Source organism: Gorilla gorilla, chromosome 1 (genome assembly GCF_029281585.2).
Source record: "Gorilla gorilla gorilla isolate KB3781 chromosome 1, NHGRI_mGorGor1-v2.1_pri, whole genome shotgun sequence".
Classification (NCBI taxonomy): domain Eukaryota; kingdom Metazoa; phylum Chordata; class Mammalia; order Primates; family Hominidae; genus Gorilla; species Gorilla gorilla.
Window position 1 is genome coordinate 227091286 of NC_073224.2, and position 18150 is coordinate 227109435.

At 43.3% G+C, this 18150-nt stretch overlaps 1 protein-coding gene and 1 pseudogene across 1 annotated transcript; both read right to left on the reverse strand.

Annotated features, from left to right (window-relative positions):
- Window positions 1-5381: 5381 nt before the first annotated feature.
- On the reverse strand, window positions 5382-6983 carry LOC129533081 (PRAME family member 10-like; annotated as a pseudogene).
- Window positions 6984-16892: 9909 nt separating this feature from the next.
- LOC129533082 (heterogeneous nuclear ribonucleoprotein C-like 1) lies at window positions 16893-17853 on the reverse strand. The gene has a single exon (XM_055384791.2). The coding sequence runs from the start codon at window positions 17836-17838 to the stop codon at window positions 16957-16959; it is 882 nt and encodes a 293-aa protein (XP_055240766.2). The 5' UTR covers window positions 17839-17853; the 3' UTR covers window positions 16893-16956.
- Window positions 17854-18150: the final 297 nt, after the last annotated feature.

Genomic DNA, 18150 nt, shown 5'->3' on the forward strand with positions numbered 1-18150 from the left:
CCCAACTTTCCAGCCCCTTGCTATCCAGGATCCACTGGAAACCCTCAGTACTCCTTGGGGAGATGAATTTGAGGATCTCCTCCTAGCTTCTCATTCAGCCACCCTGTGATCATTAAACTCTCTGCTGCAAACCCTGCTGTCTCAGAATATTGCTAAGCTACTGTGCAGCAGGCATAGGAACCTGATGGTCCTGTGATAAAGTCATGTCAAAATTACAAATGGAAGTGAGGGTGGAGCTGGTCAGGGTTGAGCTGGGTTTTTAATGGGAACCTGGGAGTGAACCAAGACTTGCTGAACGTGTTGGGTGTTATTGAGTGGGTGTAAGAGGAATCTATCTAACATTGCACTGATGCCCTTTTGGTTTTAATCCTTATGAGCAAGGATGAGTCTTTCAAAACAATTTGTATAATCCTCCTTATTTTTCCTTTCAAAACCTTCAACTTCCTTTATCTCCCCAAATAATCTCACAGCTATTCCCATTTCTTTGCTTACTTCATAATAAACATTATTTTTTACAGATTCTTCTTCTCTGTTAAGTAGACCATATATGTTGTTGCCACACAAGATGAGCAACCTGGTTCTATGGACAGAAAGGGTCAAAAGGATCCCATTCCTCAACAGCTGGGGGTGATGTAAAGGTCATGGTTATTCTTTGTCATATCTGCACCTGCATATTGCCAGTGAAAACTTGCAGGTCACATTGGGCAGGCTTCCAAATTCACCACCTGTGGAAGGTCTTTTGCTTGGCTTACATCCTGTCCCTGAGTAAAGAGTCTGATCGTGAGTTCATGAGTGCCTCAAACTCTACAAGTATTGATGAAGGTTTCCACCCACTGACAGTGAGAAGGCACTGATTTGATTCTGATCATGAAGTTTTGCTGGTTGTCTTGCAAGGAATATGTTTTATTCTTTTATCTTGTCATCTAAAGCCAATGATTGTAACCTCTGTATTGTCCCTTCCAATGGAAAAAACAAAAACAAAAACTCAACTCTATTTGAACCTTGTCAGGTCAATAAAACAAAAGAAAATTTAAAAAGATAATTGATAGGAGGAGTCCCATTCCCAGCCCGGGCAATAGAGTGAGACTCCATCTCAAAAGACAAAAAAAAAGGCCGGGCACGGTGGTGGCTCACACCTGTAATCCTAGCACTTCAGGAGGCCAAGGCAGGTAGATCACGATGCCAAAAAATTGAGACCATCCTAGCCAACGTGGTGAAACCCTGTCTCTGATAAAAATACAATAATTAGCTGAGCATGGTGGCACCCACCCATAGTCCCAGCTACTGGAGGGACTGAGGCAGGAGAATCACTTGAACTCAGGAGGCGGAGGTTGCAGTCAGCCAAGATTTCACCACTGCACTCCAACTTGGTGACAGAGCGAGACTCCGTCTCAAAACAAACAAACACAAACGAACAAACAAACAAAGAAAAAAGCTGGAAAAATAAATTCTGAAAGAATTTCCATCTCTATGAATTCATCTTCAGAACTGATAGCATTTCCTGCTTGGCATTTTTTGCCTACATTTTTGGCATAAGATCTATCAACAAAAAGTATGAACCCAGGTTTGTGTAATGGAATATCTTAAACATCAATAGGAGGAGTCAATAGTTCTGATGCCACACACACACATGTATGGTCTTCTCCATCATCAGGAAATGGCAACAAAGTGGTAGAGTTATGCAGAGTGTAGCACTTGAAATGGGGATTTGAAGGTGACAAGGAAAGGATTTTGTAAGACATTAGTGTACAAGTTGAGCAATGTTGGTTCCTGTCACAATATTCTTATTGATTTATTTATTTTATTCATTTATTTTTTGAGATGGAGTCTTGCTGTGTGACCAGGCTGGAATGCAGTGGCACGATCTCAGCTCACTTCGACCTCTGCCTCCCTGGTTCAAGCAATTTTCCTGCCTTAACCTCCTAAATAGCCGGGACTACAGGAGCATGCCACTACACCTGGCTAATTTTTTGTATTTTTAGTAAAGACGGGGTTTCACCATGTTAACTAGGATGGTCTCAATCTCCTGACTTTGTGGTCTGCCCGCCTCGGCCTCCCAAAGTGCTGGGATTACAGGCCTCAGCCACCATGCCTGGTCGGTTCACATCAAAATTTAAGAGGTATTCGATTGCATTTGAAACTTGTAGGCAAAGTTTATTTCTTTTTTCTTTAAAGCATTAATTAATTAATTAATTTATTTATTTATAATGTATTTATTAATTAATTTTTTTTGAGATGGAGTTTCACTCTTGTTTTCCAGGCTGGAGTGCAATGGTGCGATCTCAGCTCACTGCAACCTCTGCCTCCCGGTTCAAGTGATTCTCCTGCCTCAGTCTCCCAGTTAGCTGGAATTACAGGCACAGGCCACCACACACAGCTAGTTTTTGTATTTTTAGTAGAGACAGAGTTTCACCATGTTGCCCAGGCTGGTCTGGAACTCCTGACCACAGGTGATGCACCCACCTCGGCCTCTGAAAGTGCTGAGATTACAGGCGTGAACCACCGTGCCCGACCTAAACTCATCACTTTTAATACTTTCTACATCACATGAAGAAGAAGAGCAGAAACACTTGAGTACTTCATGAAGGTCAAGGTTGGTATGAGTTTGGGTTCTAATATGATCAATTTCTGCTTCTAGGGAAACAAGCATTTCAGGTTAAGGAAGGTCAGGAAACTGTAGGGTTTTCTCTCCCTCCAGAGAAAGCTTTACGCATCACCTTAACGGAGAAAGCAAATCTCACCCCTATGTTGTCACTTAATAAAAAGCCATACTTTCCTAAAAATGGTCCAAATGTCATTTGGACTGCTTGAAACACAGGAATTTTCTGAACTTCATGTGAAACCCCTCCTCAGAAATATTTTCCTTTCTCCAAGGGATTGCTGATATATTGGCTGTAAACTGGATATGGCAGCCCTGGTTTCCACCAATTCTGTACCTAAGTCTGCAATGATCTTAATCTCATCTTCTCCATTTTTATTTAAGGCTATTATAGAAAACAATTTACCAGAGAGTTATTTTGAATTCCATCAATATGGAGACATCAGAAATGTCGTCTAGCCAGATGTGGTGGCTCATGCCTGTAATCCCAGCACTTTGGGAGGCTGAGGTGGGGGAATAACCTGAGGTTGGGAGTTAGAGACCAGCCTAACCAACATGGAGAAACCCTGTCTCTACTAAAAATACAAAATTAGCCAGCTGTGGTGGTGCCTGAATGTAATCCCAGCTACTTGGGAGGCTGAGGCAGGAGAATCACTTGAACTCGGGAGGTGGAGGCTGCAGTGAGCTGAGATCCCACCATTGCACTCCAGCCTGGGCAACAGTAGTGAAACTCTACCTCAAAAAAAAAAAAAAAAAGGCAGAAAAGTAAAGAAAAACAAAAAAGAAATGTCCTCTAATGTGAACAACCTCTGGGACAAAGCATTCCGTCCAATAGAGACCTGGTGCATAGGTGGACAATTTTCATTCCAATGGCCTGTTTCAAAGGTGGCAGGCAACTCTAGCAGGGTTTCTGTGTTTACACCAAACTGGATTTGAGTTTTAATAGTAAGGGGAGCTCACCCATAAAAAACCAACAGAAAATAATGGATGCTGTGAAGAATATGGAGAAATGAGAACCCTGGTACAACATTGGTAGTTATGTAAATTCATACAGCTACTATGGAAAGCAGTATGGAGTTTCCTTCAAAAAATAAAAATAGGATTACCATATAAACCATAAATCCCACTGCTGGATATATATCCAGAAAAAAAAAAAAGAAATATATCCAGGAGATATCTACACTACCATGTTGGTCAGGCTGGTCTCGAACTCCTGACCTCAAGTAGCCCACCTGCCTCAGCCTCCCAAAATTCTGGGATTACAGGCATGAGCCACTGCACTCAGCCTGCACTCTCCTATTTATTTCAGCACTATCCACAATAGCCAAAATTTGCAATCAACATAAGTGTCCATCAACAGATGAATGGATCAAGAAAATGTGGTAAATACACACAACAGAATATCATTGAGCCGTAAACATGAAGGAAATCCAGTCATCTGCGACAACATGGAAGGAAGTGGAGGGCGTTATGTTGAGTGAAGTAAGCCAGATACAGAAAGACAAACATGGCATGTTCTCACTCATATTTGGGATTTAAAAAACACGAAACTTAAAAATAGTAAAATGACGGTTATCAGAAGCTAGGAAGGGTACTGGGAAATAGAGAATAAGAAGGGGATGGTTAATGGGAACAAAAACACAGACAGGAATAAGATCCAGGGTTTAGTAGCACAATAGGGCAACTCATGTTGACAATAGTTCGTAGCAAATTTCTACATAATTAAAACAATGGAATTGGAATGTTGCTAGCAGAAAGAAATGATAAATTCTTGAGATGGTGGATATCCCAGTTACCATGATTTGAATATTACACATTTTATGCTTGTATCAGAATATCAGGCCAGGTGCAGTGGCTCATGTCTACAATCCAAGCACTTGGGGAGGCTGAGGCAAGTGCTTTTCTTGAGGTCAGGGGTTCGAGACCACACTGGCCAACATGGTGAAACCCCCTTTCTACTGAAAATACAAAACTTAGCCAGGTGTGGTGGCGGTTCCCTGTAGTCCCAGCTACTCGGGAGGCTGAGGCAGGAGAGTTGCTTGAACCCAGGAGGCTGATTTCTAGAGACTTCTGTTACATAAATGTCTAAAACAGGTTGATCAATCGTGGAAGACACCAGAAAGTTTCCATTCAGGTTCCATTTATTTTTGACATTTTTAAAAAACCATCCTTGCAGTGGTAACTCTTGCATCACTCTAGAACTTCAGGCTCCATTTCTGAGTCTAGAACACAGGTCCCTGAAGGGCGCATTGATTCCAAGTCAGCATTTTTACCCCGTCCTGCCCCCAGCTGAGTCACCTTTGTTTTTCCACTCACGGTGAGCACGTGCCTGAAACACACAGCTGTGTGCTTCCTTTAAGAAACGGCTGACGGGGCCCGGCAGCACACATTTGTAAACCTGGCACTGTGGAAGGCCAAGGCGGTCAGATCACTTGAGGTCAGGAGTTAGAGGCCAGCCTCCGCCAACATCGTGAAACCCTGTCTCTACTAAAAATAGAAAAATTAGCTGGGCTTGGGGCACACACCCATAACACCAGTTACTTGGGAGGCTGAGGCAGGAGAATGACTTGAACCCAGGAGGTAAAGCTTGCCATGAGCTGAGATTGTGCCACTACACTTCATCCTGAGGGACAGAGTGAGACTCTGTCTCAAAAACAAAATAAAATAAAATAAAAATATAAAAAATTAAAGTAAATTAAAATAAAAAAATGCACCCATGTACAAGATTTTAGTTCCCAAGTGTCCGGAAGAAAGCTTATCCATCCCACTAACCAGGCCTTCCCTAGGAGCAAAGATGGAACTCCAGTTTCTCAGATGGCCATGAGCCACAGGAAGGGCAGGGGGTGGGACCAAAGAAGATCCTCTTGTTCTGCCTGACTTCCCTGAGTGTACGCATGAGCTCAGCCCAAATTGGGGCGAGGATCTCCCGATTGGCATGACCCCTGTTGTCAAGACACTCCAGAGGGGCAGGGTACATGTCCAGGCCTAACTTGCTCAGCCCGCCTGTGTGACGCAGCAGGTCTTTCAGAGCATTCATGGAGGTCTCATTTCCATGAAAGTAGAAGGTGGTGAGCTGGGAACAGTGGCTCAGGGCAGGCAGGAGGACCCTGAGTTGGGGGTCCTGGATCCGACAGTTCTCTAAGACGAGGGTCTTGAGAGTAGCAGCAACTTTCTCCAGCAGAACTCCAAGGGGTTCAAGATTGGTGGTCCACATTAGGATATGAATCAGATGCAGCTCCTTTAGCTGACTGAGGCTTGGGTAGTGAGACAGACACTCCATGTCCCGATCAGTTAGGTAAGCATGACAGAAAGGCCCCCAAGGGGTTCTTGAGGCTGGGGAGAGCAAGAAGTTAGTTATGGGCAATGGTGCCAATTAGAGGAGGGGGTGGGAAATAATCTCAATGGTAGACTTGAAGTGGGCATTCAGTAATTCTGCACCTTACTACAACACAGGTGCACTAGGCCTCTTCTGTAGTGGATCCACCTTCAGAGGTAACTCAGGCATTCATCCTGTGTACTTTCCTTTAGGCAGAGGTCTATGAACACCTTCAAGGGCTGGTGCTCTCCCATCCTTGGACAGTCCTCCACTGTCTGCCTCTTACTCATGGCCTCTGGGGATCAGGGGAGGACCCTGACTCCAGACCATATGGTCCAGAAATTCTCATCAACATCCCGCAAATCCAGCACTTGAAGTTTCCACCTCCTGTGAGTAACATAGGGGAAAAGCTCAGAATGTAGGCAAGGACCGACCCTTGACCTGAACTTTCACTCCACATCCAGTACATGAGTCAGCTGCTCCTGTCCCAGTGCTCCTCCTTCTGTCTTTTCTCCATCCTGTTCCCCCTTGGATTCTGCGTGGTACCCACTTCTAGTACCTTTACCTTCCACTGGGAGGAAGCAGGTTCCTGTTTCCTCAGTGGACCCTGTATGGTGAGCAGTCCTTTTCCAGAGGATCTGGGCAACGGCCAAGGCCTCTCATGGGCACCATCAGAAGCCTCTGAGCCACCCTACCTCCCACACACTGCCACTCCTCCTGAGCCAGCTGTCCCTTCCTTGGAAGCCTGGACCCTTCCTACCAGGCCACCTGAGTCACCTCACCTGAGGCAAACCTTCTGGGACACTAGTGTATCAATCACATCAGCACAGCTTGCAAGGTCTCCAGATGAGGTGTCTTCATCAGGGATCCCAGAGGGAGGTGAAGGGAGGGCCAGGCCTGTACCATCAGCTTCAGGGCCTCACAACATCTCATGCTGAAGACCTCCATGAACATCAGAGGGGAGACCTCCCTGGGCAGCTTGTCCAGGGTGAAGATAGTCAAGAACTGGTTCCTCAGCAGGCTCTGCCCTGCCAGCTCCAGGAGTCTGGATGGGGACTGGAGGCTCATTCTGACAAATCTGCAAGGAAAAACTCTACAGCACAATCCAGCAAAAAGGCAAGTTCCTCAGGCCAATCCCCTGCAACCCCCAATTCTCCCAGGGCCAAAGTCATTTCTCTAGCATGTGTGAAAGAGCCCTCAGTTTACTCCAGTTCCTTTCTGCAATAAGTGGCCACAGAGACATAGTTCTACCCTTCTGGTACCATGAAGAATGTGTCCCCACTTCTAAAGAGCAGGCAAGATCCCTCCTAGTCCATGAATTATTAGCCACTGATCCACTAAACTCATAGCACTGGCAAATATTACCGAGGATCTCTGAAGCTCAGATCTCGTACCCAGCTAATCTTTTATTTTTTGACTTTTTGTAAAGACAGTGGGTTTCACTATGTTGTCCAGGCTGGTCTTGAACTCCTAGACTCAAACAATCCACCCACTTTGGCCTCCCAAAGTGCTGGGATTGCAGGCATGAGCCTCTGCCTGGTCTTATTATTGAAAATTTCAGCGAGAAGCTTTGAAAGCTATGTGACAGTGTTATGCATCATTGGCAAGACACAGATGTTTCCAATACACACCTCTCACACATATTCAAAATGAACCACTTTGGCTGTGTGCAGTGACTCACACCTGTAATCCCAGCACTCTGGGAGGCAGAGGCAGGTGGAGAATCTGAGGTCAGGAGTTTGAGACCAGCCCGGCCAACATGGTAAAGCCCTACCTCTACCAAAATTAGAAAAATTAGCCAGGTGCGGTGGTCCGCGCCTATAGTCCAAGCTACTAGGGAGGCTGAGGCAGGAGGATCGCTTGAACCCAGGAGGCAGAGGTTGCAGTGAGCTGACAATACACTGCTGCACTCCAGCCTGTGAAATAGGCTAGATTCAAAAAAAAAAAAAAAAGAAAGAAAGAAAAGAGAGAGAGAGAGAACTACATTTGATTTGACTTCTTAAACTCTACCCAGTTAATCCTGATTGGATTTTTGGCTTTCTTCCAGATTAACTGATTGAATTAGATATTCATCCATGAAAGTGAAAGATTTAGGGATAGGGTGAAAGTCCAGGAGTCATTCACTGATTCCCTCCACAAACATGGAGGTTTACTAATATGTGTCCTTCATAGTCCTGAGTGTGAGATAGGGAAGTGTTGAATCTCTTCCTGATATTAGACAGAAAGAAAGAAAACTTGAAAGTATCTTTGTTGAGGGATCCTTGGCCACATCAAATTTATCAAAATATTTCAGAGTTAAAACAGTTTTCAAAGACGAAGTTGACAGTCCCCAAGAAAACACAATAGAAATCTTCATGTATCCAATGATCACCTGCGTGGTATAATCTAATTTTTTTTGGTGTGGGTGTAGCTGAGTCTCACTTTGTCGCCCAGGCTGGAGTGCAGTGGCTCCATCTCAGCTCACTGTAACCTCCGCCTCTGAGATTGAAGCAATTCTCATGCTTCAGCCTTCCACGTAGCTGGGATTACAGGCATGCACCCCCACACCCATGTCTCCATTCGGGAGGAAGAATTACAGTGAGGATGTGATTGGTTTAAAATTAAGGTCAAAGATTCTCTTTGGTTAAGGTTTTTTGTTTGTTTGCTTTTGTTTTTGTTTTTGTTTTTGGCAGGGTCTTACTCTGTTGCCCAGGCTGGAGTACAGCAGTGGTGTGAGCATGGCTCACTGCAGCCTCAGTCTTCTGGGCTCAAGTGATTCTCCCATGTCAGCAAACCAAATAGCTGGGAATACAGATGCATGCTACCCTGCCTGGCAAATTAAAAGATATATATATTTTGTAGAGGGTGACCACCATTGGCTCACGGCTGTCGTTCCAGCACTTTAGGGGGCTGAGGCAGGAGGATCACTTGATGTCAGGAGTTTGAGAGCTACCTGGCCAGCATGGTGAAACCCCACCACTACTAAAAATACAAAAATTAAGCAGGCATGGTGGCAGAGGGATGTAATACCAGCTACTCAGGAATCTGAGGCATGAAAATTGCTTGAGCCTGGGAGGAAGAGGTTGCAGTGAGTTGAGCTCTTGCCACTGCACTCCAGCCTTGGCAACAGGGTGAGACTCCATCCCCTCTTCAAAAAAAGAATGTTTTGTAGAGATGTGTTTTTGCCATGTTGCCCAGGTTGGTCTCAAACCCCTGGGCTCAAATGATCCTCCCGCTTTGGCATCCCAAGGTGTTGAAGTTATGGGCATGGGTCATTGCTCCCATCAAGAATTTTGAAATGACATAAACCAAAGCACAATCCAATTTTTTGAAATAAAGACAAAACTGCCTATAATAGAGGAAAAAATTCAAATCTTCAAATTGTTCATATATATATATAAAAGACAGATATAGCTCGGTGCCATCATAGGCTGCACTGTCCCCATCCCAGACCGGCTGACTATAGGTCAGATGCGAGTGTCCTTCCAGAAATGAGTGACTTACTAGATCTGGACTGAGTTTGCAGGGTGCTTAGACCTCAGGAAGAACCAAGCAGGAACTCCAGACTTGAAGACTTTGGGTCTCTCCTGTGGGTCTTCAGAAACTTTTATTGATCTTTCTAATCACAACTCCCACCCACACCCCTCCATCTATCCAGTGCTTGCTTCCAGTCAAAAAGTGCTATCTGATTGCATTTCTGAAGCTCCACCCAGTTAATCTTGATTGGGTTTTTGGCTGTCCCCAGATTACTGGATTGAATCAGATATCCATTCATATCAGCTATCCATATTAAGTTCATGAATCAAGAAATTGACAGTGTTAGGAATAGGGTGGAAATCAAGAATTCACTCATTAAAGGCCGGGTGAGGTGGCTCACACCTGTAATCCCTGCACTTTGAGAGTCCAAGTTGGCTGGATCACCTGAGGTCAGGCGATCAAGACCTGCAAGGCCAACATGGTGAAACCCCATCTCTACAAAAACACAAAAATTAGCCTGGCATGATGGCAGGTGCCTGTAATCCAGCTACTCAGGAGGCTGAGGTGGGAGAATCACTTGAATCCAGGAGGCAATGGTTGCAGTGAGCCAAGATTGCACCATTTCACACCGTTCTGGGTGACAGAGGTAGACTTTGTCAAAAAAAAAAAAAAAAAAAGAATTCATTCATTCATGAACTCCACAAACACTGATGGAATTTTACTGATATATGACCTATATAGTCCTGAGTTTGAGGCAGGGAAGTGTTTGATCTGTTCCGGATATTAGACAGAAAAACAAAACCTGAAAGTAGTGTTGGGAGATCTTTGGCCACATTAAAATTAAAATTAAAATTATAATTAAAATTAAAATTATAATTATAATTATAATTATAATTAAAATTATAATTAAAATTAAAATTAAAATTAAAATTATAATTATAATTATATTTAAAATTAAAATTATACAATTGTTTTATAGTTAAAACAGCTTTATAAAAACAGAGGAATCATCCCTACAAAATCAGAAAAAAATCTCCATGTATCGAATGGTCTTGTGGGTTTTATATCACCTAAGGTAGCAATTTATTTGCTCATGCTGGTGGAAGAGAGGTGCCACTGAGGGCTTGAGTGGTCTCAGGGCCTAGGTTAAGGCTTGTCTGGAAGAAATTGAAACCGTATCTCTAAACTTTATAAATTTAATCAGTGAAAAAGAGAGGGGGAGAAACAAAAACAAACCAGGCTTGCAGGGCATTCTGCATTCACCGGGAGGTCAGCTTGCCCTCTGACCTGCTTCCTCATGGTTGCTGGCAGCCTACTGTCCCAAAATCGTGTAGAACTTAGACTACAATTCCCCTTAACTACGCTGCAGACAACAATTTAAGCATTGTAAAACATTAGCTTTTCCATTTGAGATATTCTTTCAGGTTCTGCATGTCAGTGAAACTACTGACGCCAGCTGATCTGAAGGGCCCTGCAAGGCATCAACTCACCAAAGAATGCCGTTCTGACATGGTGATAACTTCATACCTCTTATTGCCATCAAACTATACCAACTTTCCAGCCCCTTGTTATCCAGGATCCACTGGAAACCCTCAGTACTCCTTGGGGAGATGAATTTGAGGATCTCCTCCCAGCTTCTCATTCAGCCACCTTGTGATCATTAAACTTTCTGCTGCAAACCCTGCTGTCTCAGAATATTGGTAAGCTACTGTGCAGCAGGCATAGGAACCTGATGGTCCTGTAACAAATTTATGTCAAAATTATAAAGGGAAGTGAAGGTGGAGGCTGGTCAGTGTTGAGCTGGGTGTTTTAATGGAATCCTGGGAGTGAACGAAGACTTGGTAAATGTGTTGGGGGTTATTGAGAGGGTGGAGGAGGAATCTTTCCAACATTGCACTGAGGCTCCCTTGGTTTTCATACTTGTGACCAAGAATGAGTCTTTCAAAAAAATTTATGTAATTCTCCTGATTTTTCCTTTCAAAACCTTTGTCTTCCTTTACCTCCCCGAATAATCTCACATCTATTCCCATGGCTTTGCTCATTTCGTAATAAAAATCCTTTTTTTTTTCCTGTGGAGTCTCTTTCTCTGTTAAGTTGACCATATATTTTGTTGCCACACAAGATGAGTAACCTAGTTTTATGGAGAGAAAGGGACAAAAGAATCCCAATCTTCATCAGCTAGGGGTGATATGAAGGTCAGGATTATTCTTTGTCATATCTGCACCTGCATATTGCCAGTGAAAACCTGCAGGTCACATTAGGTAGACTTCCAAATTAATCATCTGTGGAAGGTCTTATGATTGGCTTACATCCTGTCCCTGAGTAAAGAATCTGATCTTGACTTCATGAGTGCCTGAGACTCTTCAAGTACTGATGAAGGCTTCACCCAGTGACAGTGAGAAGGACACTGATTTGATTCTGATCATGAAGTTTTGCTGGTTGTCTTGCAAGGAAAATATTTTTGCCTGTCATGTTGTCATCTAAAGTCAATGATTGTAACCTCTGTATTGTCCCTTCCAATGGAAAAAACGAAAACAAAAAAGCTCAACTCTATTAGAGCCTTGCCAGGATAAAACAAAAGGAAATTAAAAAAAAAAAACAACTGATAGGAGGAGCCCCATTCCCTTCTTTCAACCTTTCTTATAAAAGCATTCCAACTTGTAACAGACTTTGGAAAACACTCATTTTGTCAGTGTGTGTCTTCCAGGTGGATCCTGACATTCAGCTTCCAATGAAGCTTTATGTAATTATTTCTGCCTCAACTGCCTTAATGTCTATTGACAAGAGCTTGCACAGTAATGGTTGGAATTGGGGTGGGAAGAAAAAATACTTCTGTGTGTTTTATAAAGTAATCCTTGCATGCCATCTCCATTGAAGAAAGAATAGTTTCCTCTCCAAATATGTCCTGAGTATTGATGCATCCAGTAAATAAAACTATTATTTCATACAGTAGATCTATAGATGCATTCTATTTGCCTCTAGAGTTTCCAATGAACCAATGCCTAGTTTCAGTAAGTTCTCTGATTATATGGCAGAGGGTAACATGGTCATGTTCTGACTCTATGTCTATGTCGATATCTATAGCATTCCCATCTACATAATGCGTGTCAAACCAAAGAGTTTGATTCTAGTGGGAGTCTGGAACACTATCTAGGTTAGACCCAGTTACACTAATGTTTTCTAGGCATAGAGATAAATTACCAGTAATGAAATCAATAATAGTCACAGGCCACCCATTTGCACCTATAGCTTCTTCTCAGTACCAAGTCATTTAATTATCAATATTAACCAACCTTCCAAAGGAAGGATAACAAACCTTATCATGAAGTTTTCATCCTCAATTGCTACCCAACTGTGTATGAGAGCAGGTTCTACTATTATTTGTGATCCTTCACTTTCATGTAAATGACTCCATAGCCAGCAATTGCTTTGGTTAGTGAGAGTGGCTACATTTTGAACAGGAGACCTTAGAAAGTGTTTGCTTTGAGTGGTGAAAGTACCTAACAATATAAAATACAGGTTTGAGAATTTTGTGTTAATACAAAACAAAACCAAGTCTCAGTCAATGGAAGAAGATCAAATGGAGTCTTGCTCCATTGTCTTGGAAAAGCTGTCTACCATGTGATGATGTCTGCTTCTAGGGAAGGCTTTTCCTCGGATATCTTTAAATTTCAGTCATCTGGTACGGTCCCATCCATTGCTGCTCATGCGCAGATTTCCCTTGGTGTCATTTCTAAAGGATGCAATCTCCAAATGCTAGGGCAGGAAGATCTAAGCATCACTGAAAGCCTCCTTCACCTACTGGAAATAGTCTTTGAAATTCTGCATCAAGGTCTTGCAGTATTGATTCATATTGTTACTGAATGATGGGATCACTCTCTTAAGTGCATAGAACCCAATACTATGACACCATCTTTGAGAAAAGAAAAAAAGATTTGGCCAGGTGTGATGGCTCAAACCTATAATCCCAGCACTTTAGGAGACCAAGGCAGGCAGATCCCGATGTCAGGGGTTCGAGACCAACCTGGCCAACACGGTGAAACCCCGCTTCTGCCAAAAATTCAAAAATTAGCTGGGTGTGGTGGTATGTGCCTGTAATCCCAGCTACTTAGGTGGCTGAGGCAGGAGAACCCCTTGAACCTGGGAGGCAGAGGTTTCAGTGAGCCAATGTAGCACCACTGTACTCCAGCCTGGGCAATAGAGACTCTGTCTCAAAAATAAATAATAATAATCCAGTTTTCTTTGTCAGTTTAGCTAATTTTAGTTTAAAGATACCATTTGTTCATTCAACCTTTATAGAATACCAAGGATAATGAAGTTAATGCTAGTGTCATTGGATCTGAAAAATTTTATCTGTGTGATAACCTGCCCAGTAAACTGAATTCTCATACCATTAGAGATTTCTCCAGAATTGCCCCAGAAAGGAAACACATTTTATAATCACTTATTTGCTATGACTGCATCATCAGCCTTTCTAAAAAGGTAAGCTACAACTCATCCTGAAAATGGAAACACAATCACAAGAATTTTAGCCTTTTTACACAGCTCACTGTCATCATTGGTCCATGACAACCCCCTTTCTTGCAGCTATATATGTGTATGTCTACCTATTCATATCTATATCTAGATCTATGTGTTTCCTTTTATTACCATTATTCACTTCCACTCCCCTTTCCATATATAGCCACTCTACTCTTTGACCTAGCCTTGAATTTGCATGTGACCTTATATAATATAAGTATATGGAAAGTATATAGAATATATACTTGCATTTTTATATGTATTTATTTTAATCCACATATATGCTATAGCGTAGGGTGCTAGAGAAGAGGGCCTCACAATTAATTGTCCAGTCCTGGACACTTTGGAGAGTGAATGGACATGCTGTTATAATTATTAGTAGTAGTATTTTTTGGAGATGGAGTCTTGCTCTGTGGCCAGGCTGGAGTGCAAAGGTGCTATCTTGGCTCAATGCAACCCCCACCTCTTGGGTTCAACTGTTTCTCCTGCCTCAGCCTCCCAAGTACCTGAGATTACAGGTGCCTACCACCATGCCCGGCTATTTTTTGTATTTTTAGTAGAAATGGAGTTTCTCCATGTTGGCCAGGCTGGTCTCGAACTCCTGATCTCAGGTGTTCCACCTGCCTTGGCTTCCCAAAGTGCTGGGATTACAGGTGTGAGCCACCGTGCCCGTCCTCTCATGTGCCTTTTTAAGCTGATGGGAAAATGACACCCAGGTTAATTTATGGCCATTGTGGGAATTATTGGAAATCTTTAAGACTGTTTTTCTTACAAAACCACAATGGTAGGATTAAACAGTCTGAATGGGATGCTAGCATGTAGAGCCTTCTAAACTCTTTCTCTCCCTTTTTGAGGAATTTGGGATCTGCCTACTGATTATAATTAATTGGATTTTTTTTAACTGCTTGGTTAAGATTTTTTTTTTTTTCGACAGAGTCTGACTCTGTTGCCCAGGCTGGAGTACAGCAGTGGTGTGAGCATGGCTCACTGCAGCATCAATCTTCTGGGTTCAAGGGATCCTCCCACCTCAGCCACCCAAATAGCTGGGACTACAGATGCATGCCACCATGTGTAGGGAAAAGAAAGATAGATCAGACTGTTACTGTGTCTATGTAGAAAAGGAAGACATAAGAAACTCCATTTTGACCTGTACCCTGAAGAATTGCTTTGCCCTGAGATGCTGCTAATCTGTAACTTTGCCCCAACCTTGAGCTCACAAAAACACGTGTTGTATGGAATCAAGGTATAAGGGATCTAGGGCAGTGCAGGATGTGCCTTGTTAACAATATGTATACAGGCAATATGCTTGGTAAAATCATTGCCATTCTCCATTCTCCATAAACCAGGGGCACAATGCACTGTGGAAAGCCACAGGGACTTCTGTCCTGGAAAGCCAGGTATTGTCCAAGGTTTCTCCCCATGTGATAGCCTGAGATATGGCCTCTTGGGATGGAAAAGACCTGACCATGCCCCAGCCCGACACCCGTGAAGGGTCTGTGCTGAGGAGGATTAGTAAAAGAGTAAGGCCTCTTGCAGCTGAGATAAGAGGAAGGCCTCTGTCTCCTGCCTCCCCCTGGGAATGGAATGTCTCAGGATAAAACCCGATTGCAGATTTGTTCTATTCTGAGATAGGAGGAAAACTGCCCTGTGGTGTGAGGTGAGACGTGTTGGCAGCAATGCTGCTCTGTTATTCTCTACTCCACTGAGATGCTTGGATGGAGAGAAGCGTACATCTGGCCTACATGCACATCCAGGCAGAGTACCTTCCCTTGAACTTATTTGTGACACACATTCCTTTTCTCACATGTTTTATGCTGAGCACCGGTCCCCTGGGCCCACTGTTCTTTCTCCATACTTTGTGTCTTATTTCTTTTCTCAGTCTCTCGTCCCACCTGATGCGATATACCCACAGGTGTGGAGGGGCTGCTCCTCTTCAACCACGCCCATCTAATTTTTTAAAAAAGAGGCAGGGCATTGGTGGCTCACTGGTGTAATCCCAGCCCTTTGGGAGGCCAAGGCAGGTGGATCACTTGAGGTTAGGAGTTCGAGACCAGCCTGGCCAACATGGTGAACCGCTGTCTCTACCAAAAATATAAAAATGAGCTGTGCATGGTGGTGGGTGGCTATAATCCCAGCTACTCAGGAGGCTGAGGCATGAGAATTGCTTGAGCCTGGGAGGTGGATGTTGGAGTGAGCTGAGATTGTGCCACTCCATTCCAGCCTGGGTAACAGAGTGAAACTCCATCCCACCCCTCAAAACAAATGTTTTGTAAAGATAGGGTTTTGCCATGTTGCCCAGGTTGGTCTCGAACCCCTGGGCTCAAATGATCCTCCCGCCTTGGCCTCCCAAAGTGTTGTAGTTACAGGCATGAGTCACTGCTCCCACCAAGAATTGTTTTTCTTTAAATTGCTGGTTTAATAAGGACTTGTTTATTTTGAGGAAAAAGGTCCCAAACATCAAGCTGTTCACAAAAATAACCCACAGTATCAACTTTAGAAAACACATTTTAAGGCTATAACACCAATTATGTTTCTGAGGATGCATTTGACATGCCAACTCTCATTCACAAAAATACATTGTTAGATTTTTGTTGAACTGCCCCACACAGCACACTAATATGGGGTGTAACACACATACTTCTAACTCTGAGCTGCTATCAGGAGCTACTCAACTCAATGAGATTGCCTTTGCAGTTAGGGAAGCAACTACTGAACTTATGTATGAAAGAAAAGAACTGTATTCCCTGCATAAAAAGAAATTATTTTGGAGACAGTTGATAAAAACCATACATCCTTTTTACTGTTAAGTCATAAAGAGGTGTCAAAATTAAAAGCAAAAATTACAGGGTAAGACTTAGGAAAACTACTAGGGGTGTCAAGGGAAGTGAAAATGGGACTAGGCGCAGGGCAATATGAATTAATGAATGTGGGAAGGACAAGGATGGGGAGAACAGTAAGCATGTGCTGAAGATACTAAGGGAGAGGATCTGGTGAAAAATTTGTTGTTAGACAAGCTCCTAGGTAAAGAAACAATGGGATAAGATTTCTAAACCCCACTATGTACTTAAGAGTCATCCTGGCCATTCGCACTGTCTCTGTTATCCTCTCCTTCCTCAGCCTCTTTTTCATTATTCTTGATCAAATCCAGCTCGTCATCCCCCTGATCTTCATTATCATCATCATCCAGTGGGTCCCCCTCCTCAGCAGAGTCTTCTGCACCCCCCTCAGACTCCATCTTCACATGAGTCTCATCGTTCTTCATGGAGCTACTGCTCTGCTCCTCTTCTGACTTAGCATTTTTCACCTCTACCTCTTGTTTGCTCTGTTCCTTTTCAATTTTTTCCAGGTTTTCCAGGAGAGAATCCACTTTCTGTTTTATCTGGGTCAACTCCTGCTTAATGGCCTGAAGGTCATCTCCTTTCAGCTTTCCAGACTTGGAAGATCCCTGCTTTCCACTCTTAGAATTGAAGCCACTTTTGCCCCTTCGTGAGGTGTTTCCTGATACGCGCTGACGTTTCGAGGGCACTACAGCCAGAGCAATGGGAGGAGGAGGAGGTACACGTGCTGGGAAACTGTACATCCCATCATAATAATGCCGTTGAAAGCCATAGTCCAAGTCAAAAGAGGAGCCGTACATCTCTGCTGCTGATCGTTTCACACCTGCGCTTCCTCGACTCACTTTTGGCTCTGCAGCCAGGTTAATATCCACAACCTGGCCAGCAATCATTCTGCCATCCTCTCCTGCTACAGCAGCCCGGGCATTTTTCTCCTTATTATATTGAACGAAGGCAAAGCCGTTATGAAGAGAGCAGCCCGCAATTTTGCCATACTTGGAAAAGATCGCCTCCACATCCGATTTCTTGACAACAAGAGTGTTGAGATTCCCAATGAACACACGGGAGTTCATGGAGTGAGGATCCATCTTGTTGGTAATGTTGCTGGCCATTGTATTGGATGATAAGGTTTCTCAAAAAGCCAAAAACAGGAGGCGGGAGGGAGAAGAGATTCGATTGTAAGTCTCCTACTGCCGGGTTCTACGTGGAGAAGCTGACTGCAGCTCGAGGCCAGAAATGCGGCCACAACAGCTCAGTCTTCCTCTCTTCACAAAATGGCTCCCAACAAGAATTCTGAAATGACGTAAAGAAAAGCACAATCAACATTTTTGAAATAAAGACAAAATTGCATTTAGAAAAAAAATCAAAGCTTGAAACTGTTCATATGAAAAAAGGAAAAAAAGATAGGATATAGCTCTGTGCCA

Bases quoted from the DNA above. Each gene is read 5' to 3' on its own strand.
- LOC129533082 (XM_055384791.2), bottom strand. From the start codon at position 17,838: ATGGCCAGCAACATTACCAACAAGATGGATCCTCACTCCATGAACTCC.